The sequence below is a fragment of the Parastagonospora nodorum genome (assembly GCF_000146915.1).
Source record: "Parastagonospora nodorum SN15 chromosome Unknown scaffold_15, whole genome shotgun sequence".
NCBI classification, from domain to species: domain Eukaryota; kingdom Fungi; phylum Ascomycota; class Dothideomycetes; order Pleosporales; family Phaeosphaeriaceae; genus Parastagonospora; species Parastagonospora nodorum.
This window is the reverse complement of record NW_001884563.1, coordinates 918093-933493: the sequence shown is the minus strand read 5'-3', so window position 1 is coordinate 933493 and position 15401 is coordinate 918093. Positions and strand designations below refer to the sequence as shown.

Genomic DNA, 15401 nt, shown 5'->3' with positions numbered 1-15401 from the left:
TGCTGTACGTTCTGGGAGTTTGCCGCTCTGCGATTCGGTGAATCATCTTCATTTTGCTGATTGCCGTGGCGTGTTTTGGGAGGGTGGTTTGCTGGTGGTGGTTCTTGACCCTGGTCTTTGAGCATGGTCTCCAAAAGAGCTACGCGTTCAGTTAGAGAGCACATGTATGCTCTCGATATAGGTCTAGAAGGTGTTAGCTACATAGCTGTTTGTTCTTGCGTAGCCATACCGTCGCCTTTCATCGTCATTCTTGATAACACAATCAACGCCTGATCTTTTGCATTGCGTGCATTCCTTGTCTCCTGGAGGCACGACACAGCGTATGCGCCGATCTCTACACGAGGCGCATGCTACTGAAGCCCTGTGGCGTGGTTTTGATGACTTCTCCTTTGTCGAACTTTTGTCAGCTGATGTTGAGTCTGGTTTCCCATCTGCTGATAGCAGAGTGGCATCTTGCACGTCCTTTTGTTGGTCTTTTGTGTTGGCCATCGTTCTTTGCGTCAAGTCTGTAGTCGCCGTTTGGCGTTGTATCCTTCAACGATGGAAGCACTTCACCCTACCGTGTACTTGGGATTTACAGGGAAATTGCGGGGAAAGGATTGATTTCAGCAACAGGTGGCAAACATGCGACTAAAGTCAGGTAAGGGTTCGAACGATAGCCCCTCGAACCAGTACCAGCTCTAGCTCTGACACTTGAGCATGCAAAGCCGCTAGTCGCTAGGGAAGAATGGGCGCAGACTCGTGGAGGGTGGGGCCCCCGCGTTCCATGGCTGTTAGACACAAAGAAGCGGCTCGGATGACTCGTTTCGTATCTCTCTTCGCTAACAACGTTGTCATAAGTTAGGCCTAACTATCGTCTTTGCCTGATGTGCCTGGAAGGCCAATCGAATGCTTTAGCACGCCAGCTAACTGGCCCAACTGCGGCACCGATCGGTGGATAATGCCCTGCAGAGCCATGCAAGCTAATCCTGCTCGCTAGGTTGGAGACCAAGTGAATGGATCATCAATCTTATGGGCTCGCTGTAAGATGCCGTGCTTGGTCGTGTATGCCGTAAGAAACGAGAGATATGCAACTTCTTGGAGCAGGCTTAGAAAGCTACATCCGAGCAGTACGAAGCGATGCCGTGGCCGTCGTCTCGAGCGCAACAGGTCACTAGGGCAGTGCGGAGGTCACAGGGGAGTTTGGCGGAGAAAATCTGGGGCAACTATGGACGCCTTAGTCTCAAATAACCAGTACATCCGAACAGCCGTGGCGTCCTCAATCCCAAGGTTCTGGGGACGTGTCGAGTCGTGTGGACTGGGGAACGGTACGGGTACGATGTCGTGCGAAGAGGGGTCGAGCGCTAGTCTGGTCGATCGTGCTGTGATTGGCTGTCCTCAAGCTGACGAACGACGCCTCCTGTTGTTCCAGCTTGTGCAACAAGAGGACGGAATTTTGCCGCAAAATAAAAAAACAATACGCACACTTAGAGACGACATGGTACTTGCTTCAAAATAAGTACGAACGTGGATAGTGCTTGAAGGTATCCAGCTATGTATATCACACGCAAAATGACTAACGACAACAAAGATACGTTGTGGGAAGCCTGATCGCCTATGCACAGGTCGATGCGACCATGCACAATCCCCACAGAATTACGTCGCTCTACCGCATGGCTGAACTATTCGACATCCCAATCGTGATCCGAGTTCCGGATGTATGGGCTCAAACCCAATACGTCCTTTGAAGCAGTCGCCTTCACATCACCATTACCCAGGAACGCGAACCTGTTCTTATAGCGGTATGTGTAGTCGTAGTCTTCCCATCGCGGTGTCTTGATCGATTTGAGGAAATGAATCGTCTGTGCAAAGGAGCGAGTCAGCATGGTATTGGCAGTGATGCGGGGTTCTCCGCAAAGGGTCTCCCGAGCGTGCTTTCATCCGATAGGGCAAGAGCCTGCTCGTGCAGCGCCGTGAGAATGGGCATGACTTACCGCGCCAGGCCACAGGTAAATCCTGTTCTTGGTATAGCCATCCTTGAACCAACTGCGGCATTCTTCTTGCCACACTGTCGTCTTGTGATACTCATCAAAGTGAGCGTAGATCTCGTCAAGCGCGTCTTGTTTGACAGCCATGGCCTTGATGCCCTCAGTCTGCATCTTCTTCATACACTTGATGGAATACTCGATTGTGGTTTCAATCGACGGCAGAAGGGTGCCGTTGCTCCAAGTTGCACCCGGACCAACAATTGTGTAATAATTCGGGAATCTTGGCGCCGAAACACCCATGTAAAGGTTGGGTCCAGAGGTCCAATCCTCCTTAATCGACTTGCCTTCGCCGTTTCGCACGATGAAAGCGGGCTGAAAGGCGACCTGGAAGCCAGTTGCACAGACAATAGCGTCCAACTTGTGGACCTGCCCGTCGGCAGTCTCAATGCCCTCAGGAACGACACGCTTGATGCCACTGAAGACTGGGGTTACGTTGTCCTGGACTAGCGCTTCAAGGAACCCATCACCTGGGGAAATCCTTCGGCAGCCCACCGACCACTTGGGTATGATGAACTTTTTCAGATCCTCGTGGCCAGGGCCCATGCGGCGGTGCATCTCCTTTGTAATGACATCTCGGAACTGGTTTGACAAGTCAGAGTTTTGCTGATACATGCCGAATAGGCTGTTGATCTCTGCCTCTATCTTCTTCCGGAATTCCAAATGGTATTCTGGGTCGTCTTTGAATTTTTGCTTGTCGGCTTCGGTGAAATCATACTGACGTTGGCCTGGGTCCACGTCCTGGCCCTTTTGCAGATTGTCGGTAAGCGCACCAGCACCGAATGGAGGTGATATCCACGTGGGACTTCGCATGTAAACTTCCACCTCCTTACATATCTTTTGAAGCTGTGGAGTGATCTGAACGCTTGTTGAGCCGACGCCAATAATTCCAGCCTTGATGCCGTTGAAGTTGACGCCATGATCCCAGCAGGCTGAATGCAAAAGCGGGCCTTTGAAATCGTGGATACCTTCAATATCAGGCCACTTCCAGTTGTTCAAGATTCCTGTGCCGTTCACGAAGACGTGTGCCCAGTCTTTTCGCATAGAACCAGTCTTTGGGTTGACGATTGTGAAGCTCCAGCAACCCTCCTCGTTGTTCCAGTTGGCTTCGGTGATTTTGCTGTTCAGCTGCATATACTTCTTACTTCCTAGGTTCAGTCAGTCAGTCATTAGTCACCATATTCCATCGCTTCCGGACTTACCATGCCTTTCCGCAAAGCCCTCGAAGTACCCCTGAATTTCCTTGCCAGACGCGAAGAATTGTGACCAGTCAGGCTTCGGATCCCATGTGAAGTTGTAGTCGTGTGAAGGGATATCGCAAGCAACACCAGGGTATGTGTTCTCGTACCATGTTCCACCAAATTGCGGGTTCTTTTCAAATAGTGTGAGCTCCCAAGACCCTGGTTCGAGCATCTTTTCCATCTTGTAAGCTAGGCATAGTCCCGACGCGCCTGCACCAGCACAGGCAACCCGCAGCTTGGTTGGCTTTGAGTGGTACTGATTCAGGATTTTGTAAGGACCTTCGACATGCGATGGTGGGTAGTCGTAGTTGTGACCAAATCCGTTTACGCCGTTGAGCCCATTGGGCATTTCGAATGCTCCCATGTTGAGGACTGGCAGTATTGCTGTTGCGCAACAATACAACACAAGCCCACTGATAAGTTAATGTCTCGTAGTTCTTGGAGGGTAGCTAGATGCGAACAAATGAGGTTTACGAGGAAGAATGCGTTTAACAATGCGGTAGGAGAGATAGGGCGGAGGTTACCACACCATCATAGCGCGACGATCAGATATCTCTGGTGTCTTTAACCGTTCCTCGGGAGCTTCATACGACTATTTGACAAGTCGCACCACCAGCGTACTTCCTCGTGCTCCGGTTGGTGCATGGCTCGCGGGACACGTTAGGCCTTTTCTTGTTGGTAACTCTTCCGATACGACTCATGTGAATGCAAGCTGCGGTTAGGTTGCTTTTCGACAGGCCCAGAGCGTAAGCTTACCCCATGTTTGTGCGGCGGCGAGGTGTTGTGGTGGAGGCCTCGGAAAAGCTGACGCGGGGCTGTTGCCACCAACGCGAACGATCGCACGCGACTCAAGGCTACCATGATAGCCACAACGAGTAGCGCCAGAGAGCGTCTTCGAAGATAAACACTTGCAAAGGGTGGGACTTTTAGAGAAATGGAAGATTCTCTAAAAGGTATCAGTGTACTCTGCAAAAGCTCGATTAGAAAACATTAGCCGTGTAAGGGAAATGGCCAGAGCCTGAGTAAATCTCTCCAATCATCACCATATTAGAAGTGCTTGTTATAAAGTACTAACAAACCTACAGCTTCGCCTTGAACCCTTCATTCATCTTCTCTGCATCCCGCTTTGCCCAGTCCTTGATCACCTTCCTCATGATCTTCCCACTTTGCAGCTTTGGCACCTCGTCTACGAATACAATGCCACCCACCAGTTGCTTATGCTTGGCAACCTTAATTTTCATGTGCGCATGAATGTCCTCTTCGGTAGTCTTGCCCTTGAAATCATCTTTCAAAGCCACATAGGCCCTTGGCCATTCCTGCCCATCAAGTGTGATACCGACAGCCGCAGCGTCGGCAATAGGATCGAATTCTAGTAATACAGCTTCGAGCTCTGCTGGTGCGACTTGAAGCGCATTGACTTTGATGAGCTCCTAGAGTGAATAGTCAGTACATTGTAACGGCTGGCAGGGTATGGAAAGCTCTCACCTTCTTTCGGTCAACGATCCAAAACCAGCCGTTCTTCACGATGGCCACATCTCCGGACTTCAGCCAGCCATCAGACGTTATCGACTCTTTCGTCGCGGCTGGGTTTCTCCAGTATCCTAGACATATATTTGGACCCCGTACATGAAGCTCACCCGGTTGGCCGTCGGGTACCTCCTTGCCGTCGTCGTCGAGTAGCATACATTCGCAATTTGGATCCAACTGCCCAACACTTCCAGAGCTACAATGTGTCAGAGATCATATGAGTGAATGCCAGACAGATCTTGGGACATACTCATCAACAGTGCCCCCAGGAACATGTATTGCCCCGCATGTAACCTCAGTCATGCCCCAGCCTTGGACAATCTCGCAATCCAACTTCCTGCTAATTTCGTTCTGGAGCTCTTTGGACAGTGGTGCTGCACCACACAAAATATCGGTGACGCTGCTTAAGTCGTACTTTGCGGTCTCTGGTCTTTTGCTGAGCATGACCATGATGGGCGGCGCAATTTGAAGGTGAGTAACCTTCTGATCCTGGATCGTGCGTAGGAATGGCTCATATTCGAACTTTTTCATGATATAGACCGGAATCTGTAGTTTCTGCGCCATAGCGATGGTGTAAAGCTATATTCAAATTAGCTGACCTGTTTTTAACGTTTCATGGACTTTGACTCACCTGCCCGTATGCATGATACAGTGGCAGAAAGCCTATCCATGTCTCTCGTGGTCGTGTATCTGCTTTCCATGGTTTGTTAAGATAGCGCATGAATATTGTTTGATCAAGGTTAGCGATGATGTTGTGGTGGCTGACCTCGACACCTTTGGGCATCCCAGTAGTTCCTGACGAGAAATTGACTGTTGCTGTCGTGGTCACCGCTTCCTTCGCCGATAATACCGGAAACGAATATGCGTCTCCCTCGGCCTCGGAAGGTAAGAAACTTCGCCAGTCCTGACAGCCTTCGTAGGGCGCATTGAGCTCATCAGAGAACATGAAGACGCGACCGGTTGGAAGACCAGCTCCTTTCGCTGCTGCCAATGCAGTTGTGGCCAGTGATGGATGTGCAAGAATGAATTGTGCTTCTGTATTGGTGACTTGATGTATCATCTCTGAACCAGGTGAGTTTTCTGACATGTTCATTAGCAGTTGATATGAACATACCGGACACTGTGTAAGCAGGATTTGCACCGCTGAAGATGCGTTTCGATCCAACGATTCCTAAATATGCAACTGGAACAAAGATGTGGTTTGGCGTGAGAATCATAACCACCTCCCCAGGCTTGCTTCCTATACGATCTAAGCCTAGGGCGAGCCGCTTGGTCCATTGCAGAAGGGTCCGCGGCGTAAGGGTGGTGATTGATATCTGCCGAGTCGATCCACAAGGGGCGTGTCTGAAGGCTGTACTACCTCTCGGAAACAGGTAATCGAGCAAGTTACATTTTGGCATGTCCAGCGCAGGGAAGGGCGAAGAGAACGGCATGGCTGTGGAAGTACTCAATCAGGTAGTAGAAGATAAGGAAGGAGACCTCCGGCGGCAGCAACACAGGAAACCATCATGAAAGGTATCTTATAACAAGTTTTGGAAAATTGGGGTTAGTCCTACTAACAGCCGTGCTACATCCGGCGCGACGAGACATTTCGCGGGGGCGCACAGACGTTTGCTGCTGGGTTCCGAGGATATCGGTCGACCTCAGCCGCCCAGCCTGTAGATACCTGCAATACCCAGGATTTCGTTGGAAATGGACTACAACGATTTCCTGCTTGGGTCGAGTCTAACACTTTTGCGTATATTTGCAGGAGATTGACCAGCATGTCTGAACTCAAGAACTTTGAACGCATGTTCCGCCTCGACGGCAAGGTCGCACTAATTACTGGAGGTGAGCTTCGAAACGCGTGGGAAGCGGCGCAAAACTGATGTATGGCGTCAGGGTCAAGAGGTCTTGGTCTCCATACAGCGACGGCATTTCTCCTAGCAGGCGCGAAGAAAGTTTTCATATCGGCGCGCAAGAATGGCGGACCTGAGGGCATCGACCAGGCTGTGGAGAAACTGAACAAGCTGCCCGTGTCTGGTGAGGCGGTGGGCATTGCAGCCAATGTCGCTGACACGGCTGACATTGCGCGCCTGGTGAAGAAGGTGCAGGAGACGGACGCGACATTGGACATTCTGGTGTGCAACGCGGGGGCAACCTGGGGAGGAGCCTTCGACAGCCATCCAGACTCGGCGAGCCAGAAGGTGTTGGACTTGAACGTGAGGGGTGTCTTCAACCTCGCGCGATTGTGAGTGTGAAGGAATTGAAGCGACGTGAGCAATACTAACGAAGCACGTACAGATTCGTGCCGCTGCTGGAAAAGGCAGGCACGCGACAAGACCCGTCGCGCATCATCATCGTCTCATCAACGGCAGGCACCACGGTGCCTCATGTTGGCGAACACGGCACCATAATGTACAGTGTCTCCAAGGCCGCCGCCCATCATCTATCGCGTCAGCTCGCTGTCGAACTCGGACCGCGCAATATTACCACAAACACAGTTGCCCCTGGCTTCTTCCCCTCCAAGCTGGCCAATGGATTGATTGAGCTGCTAGGTGGCCAGCAAGAATTGGAGGATTGGAATCCGCGGAAACGACTGGGCGAGGCCGAGGACATTGCAGGCGTCATGATATACCTTGCGAGCCCTGCTGGTGCCTACGTGAATGGCGAGGACATAGCCGTTGATGGTGGTGTCAGGTATGCAGCAGGCAGACAGTCGAAGCTGTAGTTGCAACTTTGTTCTTGCAAATTCTGAATTACTGCATTACAATTACTAAACGTCAACGTTCCCTCCCCATGGAGTGTGTTCGCCTTTAGTCTTGGTCTTTTCGATCCTTTCCAGCTGCACTGCCATGGATGTAGCCTTCATCATCGTCTTCATGTTCTCGTCACAGTACTCTGCGCCATCCCGGATGTACATGTTCTTGCCATTGATTTCCACGGCCAGTCCCCAGTTGTCTTTGGCCTGAACCTTTCGTCCCTTGCTGTCCTCAAAATCTTCACCATCCACCAGCTTGACCACAGTATGCCACTACTGTCTCCATGGGCGTGAAGAAACTCTCTGGGAACGACTTCCATTCCTCCGTGCTCAAAAGTCCGGTCTGAACCGTCCCTGGGCAGGTCGCAAACGTCCTGACACCAGCGTGGTGGTATGCGACAGTGATGGCGCGATTGAAGTGTATCACTGCGGCCTTGCTGCCCGAGTACATGGGACAAAACTCCGATGGGTAGAGTCCTCCGCAGCTGGCAGTCATGACAAGGACCGGGTCACTAGTCTCTTTGCCATGCTTGGCTAGCGATTTGCGGAAGTAGTGAAGCGCAAGCCACGATGTGTTAATCACCGCTTTGTAGTTGATATCGACCACGAGGCTGTTAGGCGGGGGCGGAGGCGCGTCAAGAGGATGTTCTTCATAAAAGTCTAGGGCAAGTTAACGGACGCTCGTCTGCGGCTCCTGCATGATATTTACGCACTATCTCTCTCGACAATGCCAGCATTTGCAAAGACAAAGTCGAAGCGGCCAGATGATGACCATGCTGATTCGAATGCTGATGTCAAAGACGCGTAGTCGGTCACATTCGTCTGATGCGAGTACGCATTCTTCACGAGAGACGTGGCTTTCTTGAGAGCTTCGGCATTGAGATCCACGAGGTGAAGATCCCAGTCTTCGTTACTTCGAGAGGCGAGGCTTTGTGCAACAGCAAGGCCCATTCCGCTGGCACCGCCGGTAATGAAGGCCACTTTCTTGACCATGTCGAAATTTGATGGGTGGGGCCGGGTTCGTCGTCTCACAACCAAGACAGCAATCTCAATAGAGGATCTGTCAGACAGTTGCCCTAACTATAGAGATCAAATAACAGGTTTCGTTCTTTAGAGCAAGGAGGGGTCCTGCTCCACACACGCACACACACACGTGGTACCCAGGTACGCTGGATAGACTGCCGAGTCGGTGTTTTGCTCGGTACCTTGCCCTGCGGACACCAATCGCTTCTTCTTCCAGGCGGCCCAGTCTGAGAGCGAATGGGCTCGGTCTTTCTCCATCGCCGAAGACGGATTGACATTGTACCTTCAAAGGACTTAGAGAAACATGGGTCCAGATTTTCAATGGTTTGTGGTATGAGGCCTGCTCCGAACGCGTGTGTGATCCTCGGAACGAGCGATTCATGTACCCCGCATTTCGACATTCACCTGTGTCAGCCCTCTTGTACCAAGCGCGATCGGCGACACGGAAAACAAACTGCGAGCATGCTCCTGCTCATCCGGACACCACATTTCTCGTCTTGCAGCCACGCTGCAGCGCCAGCATGGACGGATGTTCCACCTCCTGGCAATGCCTAGATCGAAGTGGGTCAGAGAACCTGTTTTTCATCGGATTTGGGGTCTCTGTTCTGCTTGACAGGTGAGCCTGCTTACGAACACGTCTAGCAGTGCCACGAAAGCTCTATTGGCTGTTCATATACCCCTCTTGACATCCCATTACTGGAAGTGAATCTTTATCTTTCATACTTCAATCATTTTGTTCTCAAACTGTGTTGAGATAAGCTACTATGGGTCTTCAATACTCCCAAAAGAACTTGCCTAAGCAGCTCTTTATCAACAACGAATACGTTGACTCCAAGAATTCCAAGAAGCTTACTCTGTACAATCCAAAGGACGGGTCGCTGGTTTCTAATGACGTTCCTCTAGCTGGTGAGCAGGATGTAGATGCCGCTGTCGAAGCAGCCGAGAAAGCATTCCCAGCATGGAAGAAGATGGGTGCTACACAACGCCGCAACATCCTACTAAAATTTGCCGATCTGATTGAGAAGCATGCAAACGAGATTGCACAACTGTCTAGAATCTCATTGGGTGCACCGGCTTCCTTCGGAGCCTTCGAGGGCGGGCTCTGCGCAGAAGTACGTCTGAGAATCACTCTCCATGAATGCCCCAATCCTGTGCTGACCAGTCGCGGCAGACCTTCAGGTACAATGCCGGTTTCATCGACAAGTTTGGCGGCGAGTCGTGGCCACAGGAAGACGGTTTCCTCAAAATTGTACGCAACGAACCCCTCGGTGTCACCGCTGGTATCGTACCGTGGAATGGGCCCATTGGCACCATTGGTCTTAAAGCAGGGCCTGCTCTTGCGACTGGTAACTGCTTCATCCTCAAGCCCTCAGAGAAGACGCCTTTCTCGTCGCTGGCACTCGGCACTCTTATCAAGGAAGCTGGCTTCCCACCTGGTGTATTCCAAGTCTTGTCCGGAGATGGTAGCACGGGAGCTCTGCTTGCAAGTCACATGCGAATTCGCAAGGTCTCCTTCACTGGAAGGTAAGTTCCTGTTTGGTGTGTGATTTCGTGCATGAGACGTTGCTGACTTCGCATTCAGCATCGCAACAGGCAAAAAGATCCAAGAAATGGCAGCAAAGTCGAACCTCAAACGCGTCACACTCGAACTTGGCGGCAAGTCGCCTGCTGTTGTTTTCGATGACTGCAACCTCGAGAACGCAGTGACTTGGACCGCGAACGCCATCACCGCCAACACCGGCCAGGTCTGCTTCGCCGCATCGCGCGTCTACGTACAAGAAGGCATCTACGAAAAGTTCATCGAGAGGTACAAGGAGGCCATGAAGAACAAAGCAAAGGAGATCGGTGATCCAGAAGCCGAAGGCACAAACATGGGACCTCTCGTGGACGAGGCGCAATTCAAGCGTGTCCAAGGCTTTATCGAGCGCGGCCAACAAGGACAAGGCACTCTCGCCGTCGGTGGCAAGCGCGTCGGGGACAAAGGCTTCTACATCGAACCCACAGTCTTCACAGACGTTGACCCTAAATCTGAGATCCATTGCGAGGAGATCTTTGGCCCTGTATCGGTCGTCAAGTCGTTCAAGACAGAAGAGGAGATCATCGAGCTATCGAACAACACCAACTTTGGTCTCATGGCTGGCGTCTTCACACAGGACATCAACAAGGCGTTGCGAGTGGCGAGTGACTTTGATTCTGGAATGGTTGGTATTAATTGCGTCAGTTTGATGTTCACTGTCACGCCGTTTGGTGGAAGCAAAGAGAGTGGTTTGGGCAGGGAGTGCGGTATTCATGCGTTGAGGGCATTCACTGAACCTAAGACTATCATGATCAACATGACTTACTAGTCTTAAATAGTGCTAGTAATTCACTTTACCTTTTACAATCTTCGCCGATTGCAACAATTGAGCAGGGCATTGCACTATGTCACTGACTGCTAAAACACGCCCACGTGTTGATATTATGTGAGGGGGTAATGCCGGTCCTGAACAACAAGATAAGGGGGAAAGGGTCTTGCGAATGAACTGGTAAGCTGAAGCTATGCATGGTGTCTTTGGAAAACAAATGCTACAGTAATATCCTGGGTACAGCTTGAAGCTATCGGACAGGCTGCTAGATGTGGCGAATTGGTCACTTTACGTCACAGTTGACAATAAGTAACGTTATATATTTCGACCTGCTGTTTACTTTCAATGATTCCTTGTCAACGCTCCTTCGTGGTGATATCTTTTATGGAATGATCTTAGCCTTCCGCATCCTATCAAACACACCTCCCCAAGCCCTTTTTGTCCCTCTCTCTTCGTCAAATCCAGTGCTGTACATCTTGTTCATGTCATACTGCCTATCAAAGTCAAACTGTGTCATAAGGAAGTACTCAAAGCCTGGAAACACCCGCTCACTATCTGCATGGCCCGTCTGCAAGCCGTGCTGTTTTTCCAAGCCATGCCACACATCAATGTGATCTTTGATAAATTTGCGCATCTCTGGTGGGTTCGGCGTTGGGCCCGTACCTTCCAAGCCAAAGAGGGAACATAGGGTCGGCCATTTGGCAGACCAACTCGAAGGGGTTTTTTCGTCTGCGACGTTGTACCCACCGCCTTTCTCTGTGTTCTTGTCGAGCGACAAATGAATGGTTTGCCGAGCAATCATGTCACTGCTCGAATCTTGACTCAACGCCTTCCAACTTTTCTCTGTCCCTGGAAACGGACACTGACTACCCTTTCCATGGACTTCTCGCCACAGCGATAGATAGATGCCCATGGAAGAACCGAGTGAATAAAAATTCTGGTTCGGCACGAAGCCAATGATGATGTCGGGTCGAGTGTCACACCAACTCCACTTTCTTTCTTTGGCAAGGTCGGCGATGAAGTCGAGCTGGGGGTGGTAGAACAGCATTTCTCCCCAACGGCCTTCGAGACGGCCTTGAGACTCCTTGTGTGGTGTTTTAAGATGTGGTTGCGAGTAGCCTTGAACGGTGGCGAGTAGGTGACACCCATCTGAATTACAGTCAAGCTCTACCAGTATCTCTGGAAAAAGTATACGTACACATTTTCGCACCAGTCTGCAGCACTACGAATTCCAAGTTCAGGCACAGCTTATCCACGGCTAGCAGCGTCTTCTTCCACATCTCCACTGCCTCTTCTAGTTCCTTTTGTATGTCTGTGCCAGCCTTGTATGCCAGATAGTAAACGTGGGTAACTTCTTTGATGTTAGGTATCTTGCTTTGCAGCTCCGTTTCGAGATCTTTTTGTGAGCCGGCCAGCAAATCGATACCAGAGACGATGTTCAGTCGCGGATCATTCGGCCACTGAGACTGCTCTTGCGATAACGGGCGGTTTGTGAGTGCGTGAGCACACTTCCATGTGCCTGATTTGGGGTAGTCTTGCAAGATCTCGTTGATGAAAGACCAACCCGTCACGCCTGAGGCACCAAAGACGAGTGCAGATTTCGACATGGTGCTTGTGGAAGTAAAAACGGGTTTAACTTTTCGCAAAAGATGCAATTACAGCAACATGTTCAGGGACATGCATATGTCATCTGATGTTCCTCGGTGTACAGCGTTCTAGGATGGCGCCACTGCTGCATATCCTCAAACATGCCTTATCCCCACACCCTAGGCCTATACTTCTCCAGCAGCGGCAAAGCGTGTTCGAAAGAGGTTTATTCGACGCGTGATGAGATGGCAGCTGCGGCATCTACATGCAGCCGAGCGGGCCTGAAGCCGTCCGGAAAAGCCTTCCCGACCTGTGAGGCACCTACCAACTGCCCCGCGCATGCGCGAAACAGTAATTACACATGTGTAGATCAGCTAGCGACTGTATTCTTCGATACATGCTGTTGTTAGTGTCGTGCTGGCCTGTTTATCTGGGCACATGGAAAGAAGTGGTTGAGGCCAGTGGTTGTGACGTCATTTGCACTAATCGGCGTGCAGTGAGGAGACACGATGAAAGCGAAATCTGTGAAGACACATGATCCCGGAACACAATTGGATCCCACGAATCGTAACAACGCATTGAATTGTTCACAGTGTCTGAACTCATGAGATGGCTTCAAGAGTACCTTATCTGGATTTTGACACAGTCCACACCCGCAATGTCACATTTCCTGGGCACTCCAATCAATCGGAGCATAACCCAGAATTTTGGGCATTGGGTATGAGGCTATATATTTGGACATGCAATAGGCTTAACATTAGAATCCCTGTCCACATCAAGAAGCGTGTTCCATTACGACCTCCATCCGCCGTGCCTAGCATGCCATCAATGAAACTCGTTCTTCTCTGCATAGATATCATTCTCTAGGAAGATCTCGACCTTATTCGTCATCTTGGGTGTTATGTCTTCACAGTACAAGATGCAGAGCAGCCCAATGATACCAAAGCTCAATGAGCTGAGTGCAACAATCTTGAGTCCATGTGCATAGCTCCATTGGAACGCGAGAGAGGCAGCGCCGACTGCTTCTGGTGTTGTTCCTGGTACCTGAGCGATGGCTGCTGAACCAAGAGGAAATGCTGCCAGCAGAGACTGGGCGTTCTCTGGAGACATTCCCGCAGCAATGGCTGCAGCTGGAACGGTTATCGCAGCACGAGCTGACTGAGTGTTTGCCAGGATGGTGGTATAGATAGCTTGAGCAAGCGAACCTCCTGCGTATCGCGCCATTCCTGCCAGACCTCCGCTGAAGCCAAGATCCGTTTGAGGCACGCCAAGTTGTGTGAAGGCAATCGACTCATATTGTGCCCACCCGAAGAAGCCTGATGTGTGTCAGCGGAGAGTGTCGCAACGACTCGCAGTAATACTATGACTTACTCGCATTGATGCAACAAAAAGCGATCATCATGGGCTGGTTGAAAGGAGTAACAAGGCCCATCAGTGCTCCGAATAGGACCATGCCAAACCAAGTTCCGGCCAGATTCCACTTCCAGTGACCAATCGCGTTTCCAAACGCCATCAAACAGAGTGATCCGAAGACGAGACCGACGTTCGGAGGTAGAGTTAGCAGTAGCTCTGTGCTACGCGATACACCAGGACCAATGTAAAATACATTGACCATAGTAGGCCAGATGATGTTAACGCTGTAATAAAACATCGTTACAATAAATGCAACGATGAATGGCGCAGTGAATTCTCTTCCCTTGTGGCTTCGAAAGAGATGTGGCGGGCAAAGCTTGAACCGAGTGTTGGACAGGGTTTCCCACACGCCAAATGCAGCGATGAGGACGAATCCGACGACCATGGGGGCGATCACAGTAACGTCTGAGCTTGGCTTGTATGTCGTACTGATGATTCCAACTAGTGCGAGGACTATGCCAGGAACGATGAGTGCTGTGCCGACATAGTCCAATCCCTTGTATGCTTCGTGCCATGGAACACCTTTGGGGTGCTTGGGCGGCTTGTAGAAGGCAAAAATACCGGCAAGGGAAAACAATTGAGCGATGAAACCGGCCCAGTACACATACCTCCAGGCACCTACATCGATGGCGTACTGTTAGGAATTAGCAAATGTGCGGCGGTGATTGATCAAATATATACATACCCTACCAACAATGGGACCGATGATCACGATAAGGAACACAAAGCCATCCGAGAGACAAATTCCGATATGTCGGAACTTGTTGGGTAGAAGCTCTTGTTATATTTAGCAGCATTGTATGACGTTTCATGAAGACAGTCTCACCAGGGATACTGCACATAGCCATTTGTGCGAAGCCTGCTCCAAATCCAGTAATCGCCAGACCAGCAGTGAAATGATCTGCACCCTTTGCTGTCGCGGTGATGATGAAACCAACGCAGCAGCATGCATTGCCGAACAACAGAAACAATCGGCGTCCAAATAGATCCGAATTTGCCCCAGCCAGCAAGAAGCCGATGGCATTGGCTGTCGTGTATGCTGGTACGAACCACGCACTTGCGGTAGGCAATCCGAATTGTATTGCTAGCTTCGCCATCATAGCTGCTGTCGTAGGGACTGGCCAGAAGGAGAGGCCAAATGTCGAAGATAGGATGAAGATGACAAACCAGGTCTTCAAGGTGATGGTGACTGTTTCTCCATCCTCGTTCTGTAGCGGTTGCTTGGTCTGGCTGGATGTATCGTAAAGTTGTTCGATACGATCAGTCTCCGGCTTCTCGACGGACGAACGGCCACCACGTATGATTTTGGGCACTGCCATAGCGACGAAAAAAAGTTTGTAGGTAAGATATACGACAGTTTGGAGGGGCTCAAAACAACCTCTAGTTCCAGCGACTGGTAGAGTCGAGATATCTTATTGTAAATATGCAAGTGCTATCTTAGCACTACTTCCTTGAGCTTCTCCACTCCCTGGTCACCAGACTGTCGAGACTCAGCTTTGTT

At 50.6% G+C, this 15401-nt stretch overlaps 7 protein-coding genes across 7 annotated transcripts; 2 read left to right on the top strand and 5 right to left on the bottom strand.

The window, feature by feature from the left end:
• Positions 1–1661: 1661 nt before the first annotated feature.
• On the bottom strand, positions 1662–3629 carry SNOG_09875 (hypothetical protein; the record flags this gene model as incomplete). The annotated part of the gene is made up of 3 exons (XM_001800109.1): positions 1662–1841; positions 1974–3172; positions 3227–3629. The coding sequence occupies 3 exons, from the start codon at positions 3627–3629 to the stop codon at positions 1662–1664; spliced, it is 1782 nt and encodes a 593-aa protein (XP_001800161.1).
• Positions 3630–4344: 715 nt separating this feature from the next.
• Positions 4345–6264, bottom strand: SNOG_09874 (hypothetical protein; the record flags this gene model as incomplete). The annotated part of the gene is made up of 5 exons (XM_001800108.1): positions 5907–6264; positions 5424–5854; positions 5043–5371; positions 4751–4988; positions 4345–4695 (listed from the first exon to the last, which is right to left on the bottom strand). Exons 1-5 carry the CDS (start codon positions 6223–6225, stop codon positions 4345–4347), a joined length of 1668 nt encoding a protein of 555 aa, XP_001800160.1. The 5' UTR covers positions 6226–6264.
• A 291-nt stretch (positions 6265–6555) lies between these two features.
• Positions 6556–7502, top strand: SNOG_09873 (hypothetical protein; the record flags this gene model as incomplete). The annotated part of the gene is made up of 3 exons (XM_001800107.1): positions 6556–6622; positions 6674–7022; positions 7076–7502. The coding sequence occupies 3 exons, from the start codon at positions 6556–6558 to the stop codon at positions 7500–7502; spliced, it is 843 nt and encodes a 280-aa protein (XP_001800159.1).
• A 45-nt stretch (positions 7503–7547) lies between these two features.
• Positions 7548–8525, bottom strand: SNOG_09872 (hypothetical protein; the record flags this gene model as incomplete). Its single annotated transcript, XM_001800106.1, is given in 3 exon segments — positions 7548–7758; positions 7778–8192; positions 8246–8525. The coding sequence occupies 3 exon segments, from the start codon at positions 8523–8525 to the stop codon at positions 7548–7550; spliced, it is 906 nt and encodes a 301-aa protein (XP_001800158.1).
• Positions 8526–9319: 794 nt separating this feature from the next.
• Positions 9320–10933, top strand: SNOG_09871 (hypothetical protein; the record flags this gene model as incomplete). The annotated part of the gene is made up of 3 exons (XM_001800105.1): positions 9320–9667; positions 9727–10057; positions 10149–10933. 3 exons carry the CDS (start codon positions 9320–9322, stop codon positions 10898–10900), a joined length of 1431 nt encoding a protein of 476 aa, XP_001800157.1. The 3' UTR covers positions 10901–10933.
• Positions 10934–11202: 269 nt separating this feature from the next.
• SNOG_09870 (hypothetical protein) lies at positions 11203–12507 on the bottom strand (the record flags this gene model as incomplete). Its single annotated transcript, XM_001800104.1, has 2 exons — positions 11203–12049; positions 12099–12507. The coding sequence occupies 2 exons, from the start codon at positions 12505–12507 to the stop codon at positions 11283–11285; spliced, it is 1176 nt and encodes a 391-aa protein (XP_001800156.1). The 3' UTR covers positions 11203–11282.
• Positions 12508–13312: 805 nt separating this feature from the next.
• SNOG_09869 (hypothetical protein) lies at positions 13313–15219 on the bottom strand (the record flags this gene model as incomplete). Its single annotated transcript, XM_001800103.1, has 4 exons — positions 13313–13803; positions 13859–14534; positions 14586–14677; positions 14727–15219. 4 exons carry the CDS (start codon positions 15217–15219, stop codon positions 13313–13315), a joined length of 1752 nt encoding a protein of 583 aa, XP_001800155.1.
• Between the last annotated feature and the right edge of the window lie 182 nt (positions 15220–15401).